The sequence below is a fragment of the Galeopterus variegatus genome, unplaced genomic scaffold, assembly GCF_000696425.1.
Source record: "Galeopterus variegatus unplaced genomic scaffold, G_variegatus-3.0.2 Scaffold12094, whole genome shotgun sequence".
Taxonomy (NCBI): Eukaryota; Metazoa; Chordata; class Mammalia; order Dermoptera; family Cynocephalidae; genus Galeopterus; species Galeopterus variegatus.
Window position 1 is genome coordinate 1 of NW_007738205.1, and position 16,158 is coordinate 16,158.

Genomic DNA, 16,158 nt, shown 5'->3' on the forward strand with positions numbered 1-16,158 from the left:
CCAGCTACTTTGTGGAGAGGAGCCATGGTAGAGGAAGGGAGGAGTCCCCGGGAATGAGTTACGGGGGGGCTAAAAGAGGCAGAGGGGGAGGGGGAAGGAGGGAGAGCAGAAGGGTTAGGTGGAGCAGAAGATGGTGGTGGAGTGATCCACTGCGGGGGTTCGGGAACGGAACTACAGGAGGAGGGGGTCTGTATGAAGGAGGTTCGTCCACAGGGGCAAAACCATTAGAAGTAGGGGATAATGGAGGCAGCGAGGACAGAGGGGGTTTGGAAGCAAGGAGAACCTGGGAGGGAGAACAGGTGAGACAGAGGGAGGGATTTGGGGCAAGTAGGCGGAAAGCCTCAATGTAGGGAATCTCCTTCCATTTTCTCTGGTGCTGGCAGAGGTTGGATAAATCTCAAAGAATATCGGGGTTTAGTGTGCCTTCCGGTGGCCATCTGTTTTGATTATCTAATTGGTATCGAGGCCAATCTTGTGTGCAAAATTTTATAAGGAGCTTGGGCTTGATATCAGGCTCTAAAGACAAGGTTTTTAGGTTTTTTATAAGGCATTGGAGGGGAGAATCTGCTACAGGTGACGAGGGGGAAGCTCCCATGTTAAAGCAGGAAGGAGAGTGAAAGACAAGGAGGTGGAGAAGGAAAAAATTCCTTTGGCCGGAGGGAGGGAGAGACACAAATATAGAAGGCGTCCCCACCTATATTCTGTCAGTCCCGGAGGTTCGGAGGTTTGGAGACGAACCGGGAGGGAGGAGGATAGAAGTCGTCACTTTACCCTCCGTCACCTCGGCGAGGGCGAGTGCCCGGAGGCTTGAAGGAACCCAGCGCCGTGATTTTCGGGAGCCCTGGGCTTGGAGAAACAGAAATACCAGATTGAAGGAAAAAGCGAGAGAATGGGAGCTTCACCCTGAAGAGGTCGCCTCTAATTGGGCTGGGAAAGGAGGGGAATGTGGATTGCCTAATGTGACGAGAGAATACCTAGCGGTCTGCCCAGTGCCCTGAAGGCCCTGGTGGGGTGTATTCTCTGTCTTAGGGCCGGGCGTCAGAGGGACACCAGATGATTATGGTAGCCCAGCCTAAGATGGCGCCCCGGAGAGAGACTTACGTTTAGGTGAGCCGGTGGTGGGTGCGGAGAGCTGGCGCCGGAGAAAACGGACGAGGGCAAAGCGTCAGCAGTGGGAACTGCCGAGAGAGTGAAGGAGGTCCGAGTAGTCCCCTCAGGTAAGGGGTGAGCTCCTCCCGGGTTTCGGCACCAATGAAAGGATGACAGGACCCGAGCTGACAGTTCACCGGAGAAGTTCCGCTTTATTCGGGGGAGAAGCATACATTTATATAGAGCCGGGTTCCGGGAGAGGGTGGTTAGTACGTGGGGTGGCAGTTGATTTGCTGGGGGTGGATAATGATTTCTGATAGGCTGCACCTTGGCGCCGGTGAGATTGTTAGGACCTGGAAGAGAAAAGCACCATGTTTTAGGAAATGCCTCCTTTGGGGTCTTCTATGGGGCCTTACAGTAGTGGCAGAAAGTTTGGCAATGAGTTAGCTCGTGATAAGGTATCTAAGGAAGTATCCAGACAGAATGCTGAATGTACTGACTAGTTTCTTTTAGCTGCATGTGATAGGGTAACAGAGTTGAACTAAAGAAGTAACTGCTCAGTTTTTAAGTAGTATCTAGAAGAAACATGTCTGAGCCAGATTTTATAGGTTTGAAAGTAAAACTGTTTCTCATCCCCATTCTCTCCCAGTAAAAGATAATCAAAGTAATAAATGGTCTCAAGGCAAAGATCAAATCCATGTCGCTAAAAGCCTGGCCTCAGTGTCAAATTTCAAGGATACAGCTGTGGATCTTTGCTAAAAGCATAGAAAGATTTAAGATGGTGCCTACTAAACCCTCTCAGCTAGGCAAAAAAATCTAAAATTCCCAAGGACATGTTTCTTAGATGTTTTCTGTTAGATTAGAGATCTTCTAAGAAATTGAAAGGCACCTTTATTCGCTTGTCTCAGGCAGAGAGAGGCCTGTCCTGAAAGGATTTGTCAGTGTGGCTTTTGTTTAATGGAATGGATTATAAATTGATACAGAGGAAGTCCATACAGTTTTAAAAGTAATTATGCTACCTTGAACTGAGAGTCAGTTCAAAATGAAAAGAAGCTTCTGGGTCTTCAACCTTTTATAGGCAAAAAGCAGGCTGAGAAATTCACTCAGCTGCAAATATGGGCAATTTCTTGTAGAAAAGGAAAGATGACTCAAAGGGCAGAGCTAAGAACCTGGAAGGCAGAGGCAAAAGATATGGAGAAACACTCTTAGGTCAAGACTCGGCCCTCACTGAGGAATGGTGACATGTTCCCAGCTGGATTTCAGAATTGCCATGACAAGCGACTGCTGCGTGCTTCCTATTCTGTCAGTTTTTTTGAGTGGGAATATTTATCACACTTATTCTTTCTTTGTCTCACTATCATTTACGGGGTTTCGTGCATGGGAGATATCTTGTCACTTAATTTCAAATGTCTTCAGGTTGAGATATCTTGTATCCTGCACTCGAAAAGTAGTACCTAACTGTTGGAGTAAGCAGGACTGAAGCCATGTTGGGACCTAAAACCATATGCGTTCTAAAAGATTTTTAACGGACATAGTCTTTTTCTTGGCATGCATTTCTCTGAGTTCCCTCTTTTCCCATAGTTATCTGATATTTTGAACCTTGGTTATGGGGCAAGATGACATTATTTACATGAACATAAAGTTGTTTTCCAGCCAGCCTGAAGCTGCAGACTCGCACGTACTACCCAGACCCTGAGATAACAGTGAAGATGGAAACAGAAACCAGATGGAGTCTTCGAGAGACTTTGCACCCGACACCTTGCACAAAGCCCTCCCTGCTCACATGCCCCTCTCTCCTGCTTTTCATTTTCCCATGTTCCATTCCCTCAACCCCCTCTTTAAAAACCCCTCAGTAAACCTGAGTCTTTGAGATGGCTTTAGCCTGGCTGTTCCTCTTCAGGTTTACCGGAGAGATGGGCTATCCTAACATCTCTTCTCAGTTCACTGGTATTCCTGAATAAAATCTGACTTCAACATTTGAACACTTGACTTTGTTTTTTGCCTGAGGAAGGCAGCTGGGCCTGTGAGTTTGGTATCGATTTGGGGGAACCTCAGCCAGGAGCTGAGCACGCTCGGTAACATAAGGAACTTCACCCAAAGAACTCCATTTACACTTTTTTTTTTTTTTTGTCTTTTGTCTTTTTTCCGTGTCCGGCAACGGATCGCAACCCTCAGTGTTGCCCCCGTACCGGACCGGGGACCGGCAACGGGATTGCAACCCTCGGTGTTGCTACCGCGCCTCGCTCAGCCAGTGAGCAGGAACCGGTCCATATGTGGGATCCGAACCCTCGGGCGGGAGCGCCACCGCGCTTCCCAAGCGGCGCACTATCCAGTGCGCCACCGGGCCGGCCCCCCATTTACACTTGATTTTTTTGGGGGGTGGGGTGGCTGGCTGGTATGGGGATCTGAATCCTTGACCTTGGAGTTATAACATCATGCTCTAACCAAGTGAGCAACTGGCCAGCCCCATTTAGATTATGAAATCTAGACTCATCCATAATAAGGTGAGACTTTGGGGGAAGAGGCTGAGTGTGTTTTGTATGTGGGAGAGATGTGAATTTTGTGGCCAAATGATAGACTATAGCAATTTGCATTTCCAAAGAAGGCCATATTAGTATCTCCAACTACATTCTCTTTTGTTATGTGACCTTGCTACCCCGTCCTCAAGAGCTGAAGTTCGTTTCACTTTCTCTTGAATATGAGCTGACCCTGTGATGCACTTGACCAATCAGATGTAATGGAAGTGATAATACATGACTCCTGGGATTAGTTCATAAGAAATCTTGCAGTTTCTTCCTTAGTTTTTCAGAACACTCATTCTTGGGAGCTCTGAAATGCCATGTAGCAAGTCTACCTACCCTGTTGGAGATACCACAAGGATAAGTCCTGAGACTATGTGATGAGAGAGAGGACAAGCTGTCCCAGACTCTCAGTAGAGCCTTCACACGATTCCAGTCCCATTTGTTATCTGGCTGTGATTTCATGAGACTCTCGGCAAGATCATGAGGAGAATCACCCAGCTAAGACCAGTTAAGTCGTGAAACTGTAAAATGTAATATAATTGTTGTTTTAAGCTATTAGATTTTAGGGTGGTTTTTAATGTAGCAATAGATAAATGAAACAGATGTCACCTATTGTAAGATGTGTGTCAATTTCAGGTATGTTAAAATGTGAAAAAAGAGGTGTGCAATTTTGAACTGATGAAATACAAAAAAAAAAAAAAAAAAAAAAAAAAAACCTACCCAAATTAATTAGTGCCTCAGATGAGCATTATTATTTTTTAAAAAGTGTTTAATATACTTTCCCTACACTTGTCCCTGTTCTGATAGTTTAAAAGAAGCCCTGAAATGCCTTCTTTTTATGTATAGTAGTGAAAGATAGCCACAAGGTGACAGCAAAGGTTGAAAAAATATGAGTATTGCTACTTTATTAATTGTAAAAGACCTGTGAAAAATAAAGAAGGTTAGCAAAGGGAAGAGAGAAGAGAGGATAGAAGTAAAAATAACTATAGAAACCTCAAATGAGAAGATAAAATAAGGTACCTGGCACAAATTATCCTTATCTGGGCAGAATTGCATTCACAACACTGGGAATAGTTCACTAATATATGTATATTTTTTTTATGGTTTGTTTGTTTTCTTAGAAGCAGTATGTTCTACAAGAAATATTATATTTCTTTATTTTTTGTAAATGAGATGTAACTGGGGTGAGATGATATTTCGAAGTGATTTTGATTCATGTTTCCCTGATGATTAGTGATGTTGGCCATTTTTTAATACACCTATTGGCCATTTATATGTCCTTTGATAGAAGCAAAAATTCTCAACAGAATACTAGCAAACAGAATACATCAACACATCAAAAAGATTATTCATCATGCTCAAGTCAGATTCATACCAGGGATGCAAGAATGGTTCAACATATGCAAATCAATAAATATGATGCACCACATCAACAAAATCAAGGACAGAAACCATGTGGTCATCTGAATAGATGCAGAAAAAGTATCTGACAAAATTCATCATCCCTTCCAGATAAAGACTCTCAACCAATTAAGTATAGAAGGAAACTGTCTCAACACAATAAAAGCCATATATTACAAACCACCAGCAATATCATCCTGAATGGGGAAAAGATGAAAGCTTTTCCTTTAAGAACAGGAATAAACAAAGATGCCCACTCTCACCCACTCCTATTTAACACAGTATTAGAAGTACTTGCCAGAGCAATCAGGCAAGAGAAAGAAAGAAAGGGCATTCAAATTGGAAAAGACAAAGTCAAATTGTCTGTTTGCAGATGACATGATCCTATATATAGAAATCTCTAAAGACTCTACCAAGAAACTCTTAGACCTGATAAATGAATTCAGTAATGTTGGAGACTACAAAATCAATACACAAAAATTAGTAGTGTTTTAATACTTGAAAATGAACTAGCAGAAAAATAGTCACCAGACAACAAAAAATAAACCCCCAAACAACAACAAAACCCCCCAAAACACCTTAATAAATTTAACCAAGGAGGTGAAAGATCTCTATAATGAAAACTACAAATCACTGCTGAAAGAAATTAAGGAGGACACCAAGAAGTGGAAAGATATTCCTTGTTTATGGATGTTATCTAAAGCCATCTACAGATTCAATAAATTTCCATCAAAATACCAATGATGTTCTTCAAAGCAATAAATAAAACAATCCTAATGTTCATATGGAACAAAAAAAGACCCTGAATAGCCAAAGTAATCCTGAGAAAAAAGAATAAAGCCAGAAGCATTACACTCCTGACTTCAAACTGTATTACAAAGCTGTAGTAGCCAAAACAGCATGGTACTGGCATAAAAACAGACAGATAGAACAATGGAACAGAATAGAGAATCCAGAAATCAACCCATGTATTTAAAGCCAACTGATCTGCAACAAGTGCACCAAGAACATTCAATGGGGAAAGGAGCATCTCTTCAATAAGTGGTGCTGGAAAACTAGATATCCATAGGTAGAAGAATGAAATTAAATCTTTATCTCTTGCCACATACCAAAATCAACTTCAAATGGATTAAAGACTTAAATATAAAACCTAGAACCTTAAAACTCCTTGAAGAAAACATAGGAGAAACACTCCATGATGTAGGACTGGGCAACGACTTTGTAAATAAGATCCCCAAAGCACAGGCAACAAAAGAAAAAAACAAACAAGTGATATTATGTCAAAGTAAAAAGCTTTTTACAGCAAAGAAAACAATCAACAGAGTGAAAAGACAACATACAGAATGGGAGAAAATATTTGTGAACTGTGTATCCAACAAGGGATTAATATCCAGAATATACAAGGAGAACAAACAGCTTTACAGTAAAAAACCAAATAAACCAATTAAATAATACATTTTTAAGAAGTAGAATATATTCAGAGACCATTTTCCAGGCAAAATTTTCCTGAGAAATACAACTATTGTAATAATCTCCTTGCCACCTGTCTCTCCCACTATACCCCGTTTTTTGCCACTTGTTACCATTTATGGAGGTTAATTCTAGGTGTCAGCTTGATTAGATTAAGGAATGCTGGGAAAACTGGTAAAGCTATCTTTTTAAGTGTGCCCATGAGGATGTTTCCAGAAGAGATCAGCATGACAGCCTGAGTGGATTGGATGGGAAAGATCCACTGTCAATATCGATGGAAACCATCAAATCGACTAGGGGCCTGGAGAGAACAAAAAGCAGAGAAAAAGGTGAAGCTTGCTCTCTATCAACTGGAGCTGGGATGTTACCAGAAATCAGGCTTGGCTTGCCCTCTTGCACTAAACGAATGATCTGAAAGTCTAAAATTGGTTCAAGGATTGGAAGGTTTATTCAGATAACTGGCATCTGGGGGATGACCAGGCTAAACTCGTCCTGCCTTCTGATGCCTGTTCTGGGGTTTATAAAGGGGAAGAGGTAGGAAAATGAGGTAATGATTTTGTTCTGAAGGAAAAAGGTGGAGGCTGGTCACGGCATCAGTAGAGGGTCTGAATCAGATGTCAGGGTCCCATAATGGACTGGGTACTTTGGTGTCATGGAGTCTGCAGTCGGTGGACTGGTCAGCTTCAAGCCCCTGATGTTATTTCAGAGCTGGGGTCCTTACCTAGGGAGAGGTCAAAGACAATAACCTCAGTCACACACCACTGGAACGTAAAAATTCTTGACCTGGACCCCTAACTAATGTGGATGCACTTTTTCTTTAAGCAAGAAGGTGAGTTAGCAGTCAGCTAGGGCGCTTAGTCTCTCTCTTGTATTTCCTCTGTTTGCGATTGATTAGGGAGGTAAGAAAAACAAGAAAACTTACTTTCAATACTTAATTTTAGATGTACAACATCTAAAGTAAATCAGCATGAAAGCGTGTAATAGGAGGTAGACAGAAATAAAACTGTGAGAAGGATCTTTTTGGAGCCGTCATCTCAGGGCAATTTTAACCATATAGTCAGTTTCTTATTTCCTGTACCAACCTCAGAAATTGATGATTATCAGCTCCCAAGTTAATGGCTAACTGAAATTTTCTGCTAGGTCTTAGATGGCCTTCCTCTGGCTAAGGTACCTTTCAGGGATACACTCTTCTCTCCTGTCTGTGGGCATCAGAGCTTGAGATTCTTCAAGAGCTTTTGGGTTCCAGGACTTAAGCCAAGGACACTATTGGCATTCCTGGTTTTGAGCCCTTCAGACTTGGACTGAGCCATGCTACTGGCACCCAGTTTGCAGTTGGCCTCTCATGGGACTTTTCTTCATAACTGCATGAGCTAATTCCCCTGATAAATCATATGTTTATAACATATCCTATTGATCCGGTCTCAGTGAAGAACCTTAATAAACCGTCCTAAACCAAATCACTAACCTGTTTTTAAAAAGTTTCAATGGCTTCCTACTACTATTCCTATAGGATACAATGCAGACTTCTTTTAAGAGTCTTGGTAAATCAGTCTCAACTGAACTTTGTATCCTCAGTTTTTATCACTCCCAGAAAAATTGCCATCATGTTTTTTTTATTGGTTATGAACATTCATGAGATACAGAGCTGATTGTCACCCCTCGTACCCTAGATGTGAAGGCTAGATTCATAGTGGCAGCATGCCCATTACCACAAATTGCATTTGTACCCCATGTCCCCCACCCAATTATCCCCAACCTCCCACCCCCTTTCCCTCCCCCCCACTCCACCTTGTATCTCTAGGTATGTTCTCTCCCTCTGCAAGTCTAACACACCATGTTGTCTTTCTTCTTTCCTTCTTTCTCTCTTAGCTCCCACTTATGAGTGAGCACATGTGGTATTTATCCCTCTGTGCTTTGCTTATTTCACTCAATATAAATTACTCCAGGCTTATCCATGTGATTGCAAATGGGAGAATTTCATTCTTTTTTATGGCAAAGTAGTATTCCATAGTGTATACATACCACAGTTTCCTTATCCAATCATCTGTTGATGGACATTTAGGTTGTTTCCATGTCTTGGTTATTGTAAACAGAGCTGCAATGAACATGGGAGTGCAGGTATCCCATCAACACGATGATTTCCATCCCTCTGGATATACCCAAAGGTGGGACTGTTGGATCATATGGAAGATATATCTAGAAACCTCCATACTGTTTTCCATAGTGGTTGTATTAATTTACAGTCCCACCAGCAGTGTAGAAGTTCCCCTCTCTCCATACCCTTGTCAGCTTTTGTTATTCAACATCTTTTTGATTATAGCCAGTCTAACTGGGGTGAGGTGATACATCAATGTAGTTTTAATTTGCATTTCCCTGATGACTAGTGATGTTGAGCATTTTTTCATGTGCCTGTTGGTCATTTGCACGTCTTCCTTTGAAAAATGTCTATTCAGCTCCTTTGCTCACTTTTTAATTGGGTTATTTGTTTTTTTACTGTGTCATTGCTTGAGTTCCTTGTATATTATGGATATTAATCACTTGTCAGATGCATAGTTAGCAAAAATTTTCTCCCACTTTGTAGGCTGTCATTTCACTCTGTTGATTGTTTCCTTTGCTGTGTAGAAGCTTTTTAGTTTGACATAGTCTGATTTGTTTATTTTTTCTTTTACTGCTTGTGCTTTCAGGCTCATGTTCATAAAGTCTGTGCTCAGACCTAGTTCCTGAAGTGTTTCACCTATATTGTCCCTCAGTAATTTTACAGTTTCAGGTCTTATACTTAAGTCTTTAATTCATTTTGAATTGACTTTAGTATATGATAAGAGGTGCATATCTAGTTTCATTCTTCTGCATATGGATAACCAGTTTTCCCAGTACCAACTATTGAAGAGGCAGTCTTTTCCCCAATGTAGATTTTTGTTGTCTTTGTCCTATATCAGATGGCCGAAAGCCTGAGGGGTGATTTCTGGGTTGTCAATTCTGCTGCACTGGTCTGAGTGTCTATTTTTATGCCAGTACCATGCTGTTTTGGTTACAATAGCTTTGTAGTATAATTTGAAGTCAGGTAGTGTTATGCCTCCAGCTTTATTTTTTTTGCTCAGGATTGCTTTGGCTATTTGGGGTCTTTTGTTGTTCCATATGGAAGTTAAGATTGTTTTTTCCATTTCTATGAAGAATGTCACTGGTATTTTGATGGGGATTGCATTGAATCTGTCAGTTGCTTTGGGTAGTGTGCTTTATTGATGAAGATGAAGGCTTCAAGTTGGGTGAAGACTTGAGCACAAAGGCTGTGAGACTAATGGGGGAGGAAGCCTGGGTGATGAAGCCATTTGTTTTCACACAGCACCTTCACATGCAGAGTGTAGAACTGCAGCTGGGGTCTGGAGCCCATTCACAAACACTTCACACACAGGTCTATGAGCTAGGTAACTGGCAAAAAGGTCCTTAGAGCCTTGGTTGAAGAAGGAATAGTCTTTATTTAGCATACACAACACCATGAGCCAAGCACTTCACAGAGAAACTCAGAAACTCAACTAACAGCAAAGTCCAAAGAAAAACTGAAACTGAGCAGCTGCCAGTAGAGTAAACATGTTCTATTTTTAGACACGAGCTCTCTGATGGCCAGCCCTGCTTCACAAACTGAAGAACACACACAAAAGCAATTAACTAAAAAGATACATTGGTGCACATGCACAGTAACTCCACCCACACACAACTTGTTTACAAAGAATTTAAAATGTGCTGTTCCACCAGCAACCAGACCTGAGCCAAGGGAGCCCGACTAAGTTATCCTGTTTTCCCCACACAGAGGCTTTATGTGGACCCCCTCAACACTCAGAATCAGCATGAGGGGTTCTGAGTGCTTAGAGCTGGAAAAATCTCTTTGCTACTCTAGGACACTGTTCTCTTTTTTGGGGGCTCTACCTACCATTAACCCGTGACAAAGAGGTTTCAAGTGCATCCTGGTTTACTCTATCATTGTTTAAGGTATTCAGGTTCCACCTTGCTTACTTGGGTGGTTGACTAAGATGCTTGTACTCTCATGATAGGTTTTCTGTCTTTCACTGATTTTCTATTACAGATAAGAAAAACATTCTCTCCTGAGGCTCTTGCTATATGGAGAAGCCTTTGGGAAGGTTTTCTGCCTCAAAAAATTAAATACTCCCTGGTTCCCACAGCTTCCTTCCTACCCCTTCCACCAATATCCTTTTTATTACCTCTTATTTGCCTGTGTACTCAGAGAAACAGTATTATTTAGTGAAGATAGTGTAAAGAATGGCTACTCCTTTTCTAGTCTCAGTTTCAAGCATCTCTGGATGCCAAGAAAAAAGTTTCCTGATTTTTTACTTATGATGGGTCTTACAGAGACATAAGAAAGAAAAGCTTACTGTGTTGAGTAAAAAAATGTGTTTGGAAGTCGAAGCAGAAAGACTTTGAGATGAGTCTCAGTCCTGCCGCTTACTATTTGTGCAACATAGAGACATTTACTCAATAGCACTAGGCATCAGTTTCCACCTTTATAAAACAAGGTTTATAATATCTAGTTCACAGAGTTGCCATGAGGAACAAGAACTGTACAAGGCCTGGCACGTAGTGCCCTTTTCTTACCACGTGTTGCCTTGCACTTCACCATTTTGGTCCCCAAAGGTTCTATAGGAGCCATCTTGGTGTTTGTAGTTCAACTGTCTCTGATAACCTGGAATGGAGGGTTTCAGATGGTTCGTGAAGTGTCAGTGACACATGAGAGAAAGACAGGATCCTTTCACATGTGTAGGTTGATGCCAGAGAAGCCAGAGAGGCCACTGGCATGCCTGACTTCTCCTGCATGCAAACCGTCCAAGAGCATTGCTCTTCTTGCCCATTGAATGTTAAGCCTATTTGCGGAGAGAACATTTACAACAACAAAGTGTTCTTTCTGTCCCTTACTCACCAGCATTGAGATAGCTGATGGCCTTGGACTTGATCTCCTGAGTCAGCTGTTGGGTTTCATTCAGATATTTAGGTACATAGATGCTAGGAACAAAAAGTACCATGTTCTGATCTCCACAGCTATAGAACATCTGGAGGAGACTTTGTGTGTTTTTTATGGCAGAACCTAATATATCACCTGAAAATAAATAGTGAGAAGTCAGAAAATCGTAACTGGACAGTATAATCAAAAACAAATAATATTCGTATTTAGAGTCACTTCTTTTTTTTTTTTTTTCTGTAAAGATGACCAGTAAGGGGATCTCAACCCTTGACTTGGTGTTGTCAGCACCACACTCTCCCAAGTGAGCTAACCAGCCATCCCTACATAGGGATCCGGACCCGTGGCCTTGGTGTTATCAGCACCACACTCTCCCAAGTGAGCCACGGGCCAGCCCTAGAGTCACTTCTAAAAGATAGCTGATGTGAGGGAATTATAATTTGAGTGGAGGGTCAGGTATGCTGGAAACCAAGTAGAAACTGAGGGAAAAAATAGAGATATAAGAAAGAAGTTGAAAAGCTGAAGTATAGTTAAAAAGCTATATTTGAAAAAGAAGAGTGGGGGAGAGAGTGGCAGTGGTTGTCTCAAGTCTTCCAGGAGCTCAATGACTCACCCCCAAACAGAGAAAGAAGCTCTGGCTGATTTTTTCACTACTTTTGGTGGGAGCTTCAGGGACAATTTTTCAGATATCCAAGCATCTTGATAAGCAAACAAATCAGATACATAGAAGATTATGATGGTGCTTTTCTGAAAAGTCCTAAGGCCAATGGTTTTAGGAATGCACCTTAAACTTTCACTTGTTACTTCCTTAGAAAATATTCTTGATTTTAATATTCTAAATTCACATTTTCTAGTACTGGGTCACTTGCCAAGCTACATCTCTTCCTCTTTTATTACTCATTGCACTGAATTGTACAGCAGCTGCCCAAAAGAAGGCTCTGAGTTTTCTGTGATCTACAGTATCCTACTTCTATTGAAGCTTTCTTAAACTGATTTATAGGCACGTGAAAATAATGTATTTCTTTGCCTTAAGTTTTAGCTTATGTAAGAACAGACACCTAATATGCGAGAAGAAGTAACTGGATAAACCAAATATGGGTCTTTACTGTTCCAGGGCACTTCTCTCTGTTGCTCTGATCTTAGTAGATTTCACTAGCTATTCAAGGATGTTGCGTTCATGGAAGTCCTTGATATGGGTAGATGTGTGTGGAAGGGGTGGTAAGTGGATTAGTTTTTAATGATGAAGTATCAGGGGAACCCAAATTGACCAATGGTAAGGATATATCTTTTGCTATTCTACTCTTGGGTATTTCAGAAATAAACGAATCTCATTCATCTGCATACTTTCTACCTTTCACACAAAAACTTTGCTTTTTTATTGAAACATAATTGATTGTACATATCTGTGGGGTTCAGCATTGAATATCAATACCTGTGTGCAATATGTGATGCTCAAATCAGGATAATTACTATATTATCATTGCACATCACACAAAAACTTTTGACAACTTTCAATAATTGTAAAACAATTTTACCAAATGCACCACATATAAATTTAATGTTAGTGTGTCACTTTTGGTGAAATGATTCACTTTATCTTTATCTAATCTTTGTTTTGTTAAATTCCTTAATATAATATATTTTAATCCATAAGTTTGCTTTAGAACTAAACACTTTTATTCAAATTATTCATTCTTTCAACAAATATGTATTGAGCAGCCACTTTGTTCTGGTCCCTGTTCTAGGTACTGAAAATATAGTCATAAACAAGTGTAGACAAAAATCTCTGCCCTTCTTAAGTTTACATTTAGTGGAAGATTGGAAGATTGATCTTTTATGGTAAATTCCTATAGCCTCATCTCAAGTGGTTAGTTTATAATTTTGCATAAAGTGGTAAAAGAGCAGATAATATCACAAACATGAGGAAGAATACTTTGGTAACTATATTGTTATGATTTAGTACAGTTTATGTACGAAATATCTTTAAAATCCTTAAAAGGATTTATTTTTATGTAAGTTCCAAGATCAGAAACATATTTCCTTCACTGAATATTCTATATATTGTTCCTATTAGTTTAGATAACTTTTGATTCTGACCTCTTCCTAGCTATTCCTGAGGCCACTTTCTAAGCCCTTACATGTGCTGGGTGAAGAGGTTCCTGTACTTTAAAGAAAAGAGCTACAAATGAGGAGCTAAGACGTCCTAGGCTGAGCCCTCGTTGCTATTGATAACTATATTAACATCGTTAAGAATCTTGATATCCTATTTGTCTAATGGGCATAGGATATACAGTGTCCTGGATTCTTTATAGGAATATTGCAAAAAATCAAATTAGATGATTTACGTAGAAAAAATTTATCGTAACTTAAAATGCTATTACTTTTTTACTGCTGTTTTGAATGACTCTTACCTGATGCAAGAACAAAGAGTTGAAGGTATATTCCTTCTTGATTTCTTCAGTCTTGGGTAGAAAGAAAGAAAAGTCAGAAATGAGAAGAGACTGAGCATCTAAATTAAAAAAATGGGAGTTTTGAGGAGGTATTCATAGCTTCCTTACTTGTGAAGTGATGGATGCGAGTTAGATGATTTCTAATTTCCATTCCATCAGGAAAGGCCTAAAAGTTTGAGAAATTTGGAGGAGCCCAGGTGATAGAGAAGGAAATAAGGAAGGATAATTAAGAAAAGAAGGAGAAAGAAGTGATGGGAACAGACAGGAGAGGCGCACACCAAGGAAAAGAAATTGGTTCAGGATATATCTAGTCCAATTTTTAGCTAATGGGAAAAAGAGCTAAAAGGCAAGTGGAAAAACGAAACAAAACACTGACTATTTTAAGGCATGAACTTGTCATATGCTGTGAAGTATACTAAGTTCATACATTATTCTTATAATTCTGTTTTACCCAAAGATTATAGACAGTCAACGTTGCTGTTTTCTGGACTTAGTATGGTTATCAGATAAATCAGGCTTACTAACCTCAACTAATAGGAGTTTGACAACTTTATCTTTCTTCTCAATTTCAGGAACTGTTGCCACCTCAGTACCACAAAATTCTGGGGACTATAGTGTTTCTGCACTCACAGAGGAATTCATATTCTCTGAAACAGATGGCCTACAGATCAGAGTTTGGATGTGCCAGGGACTCTCTAAATCCCCAGTATTCAGGCAATTCAAGGGCTTGCTACTTAATTAAGAAGCAGGAACAGAAGCAGCATGGACCGGAGTCTTCTGCTTGCGAGGCCCAAAGAGGAGAACCTAACTTAAGGAATCTACACATATTTGTCATCTTTGAGTAGAGAGAGTCTCTTCTGGGAACTTTCACTCACCTGGTGATTTAGGAGTTACCAACCAGGACACAATTTGCCTCCCATTTGCACAGAGGCAGTAAGAATCTTGCTTTTTGTCCCACTGGGATAGCTATGAAGTTGGGAGAGTCTTCCAGCTGCACACTCACCTGTAGTCTGCAGAGTTTAGAAGGGCAGCACATTGATGTATGGGATGGGGCGAGTGAAAGATCCTGGAGTGAATTTGGGTATTAAAAAGAGACTAGCAGAAGTACTTCTGCAAAGCATGAGGTTGAAAATGACACATGAGCTGATAGCATTGACATTAAAAAGCTGTATAGACTTAATAAAGGACACACATACAAATAGAGATAAGCATATATTTATATGTTTATATTTATTTGTTTATTTTGGTGCCAGTAATGGAGGACAGGGAAAGGCAGCAATGGCATGTTGTCCTTAGGAAGGCGATTCACTGGCTTAGCCTCATGAGAACTTTCCCAGTTTACTCTGTGGTTACAGTCCAGTTGCAGGGCCCTCCTTCATTTTTTATCCATGTACTCATTCATTCATCCAGTTAAAAACATATATTGCAAGCTTTATGTGTACAAGGCACTTCTACGATATCAACAGCTCCTGTCCTCAAGGTGTTTTTGGTTGCAGGACACATAAGATGCTCAGAAAGAAGAATTTTGTCTCATTTGGCTAAATGTGATGAGTGTTAGAAGAGAGGTACAGTGAAAATGTCATGGGAATTTAGAAGAAGACTTAGAAAATCCATATAATGGGATTGAACTGCACTGACTTTTATGTCATGTTTAGGCATCAGCCTAGGTTGTGGTATTATATTTTTGTAAACTCTACAAATGAAAAAATATCGAGATCTGGAGTTTGTGAGTTGTGTTTCCACAACCCATGTCTTATATACTTTTGGAGGAAAAAAAAAAGCTAGCTACGTCCCTTCTAACTTAGGACCTGATTGTTTCTGGTGTGGTAATATATGTGTACCTTGAGTCAGGGAAGAGTTTAGGGATATAGAAGATGTGTTGATGGGCTAAATGCAATTCTTCTTTCTCTGTTCCCCTTCTGTTCATGCTTAATTTGGATGTATTTGGGAAGATAGTTTATTTATTTATTTATTAATTATTATTATTATTATTATTTTTCCTTTTTTTTGTCTTTTTTCGTGTCCGGCAACGGATCGCAACCCTCAGTGTCGTGCGCATTTGGGAAGATAGTTTATTTATTTATTTATTTATTATTATTATTATTATTATTTTTTTTCCTTTTTTTTGTCTTTTTTCGTGTCCGGCAACGGATCGCAACCCTCAGTGTTGTGCCCATACCGGACCGGGACTGGCAACGGGATCGCAACCCTTCGGTGTTGCGCCCCCACCTTGCTCAGCCAGTGAGCGGGAACCGGTCTG

General features: G+C 40.4%; 1 protein-coding gene across 1 annotated transcript in view; it reads right to left on the minus strand.

Moving 5' to 3' along the window:
• Positions 1 to 11,087: 11,087 nt before the first annotated feature.
• Positions 11,088 to 16,158, minus strand: part of LOC103610937 (murinoglobulin-2-like) — a gene marked incomplete at both ends in the record, with an annotated part of 30,000 nt that continues 24,929 nt past the window's right edge. The window contains 6 exon segments of the mRNA XM_008594992.1: positions 11,088 to 11,175; positions 11,410 to 11,586; positions 14,007 to 14,064; positions 14,424 to 14,545; positions 14,774 to 14,846; positions 14,848 to 14,908. Coding sequence (XP_008593214.1) covers positions 11,088 to 11,175; positions 11,410 to 11,586; positions 14,007 to 14,064; positions 14,424 to 14,545; positions 14,774 to 14,846; positions 14,848 to 14,908 — 579 coding nt within the window.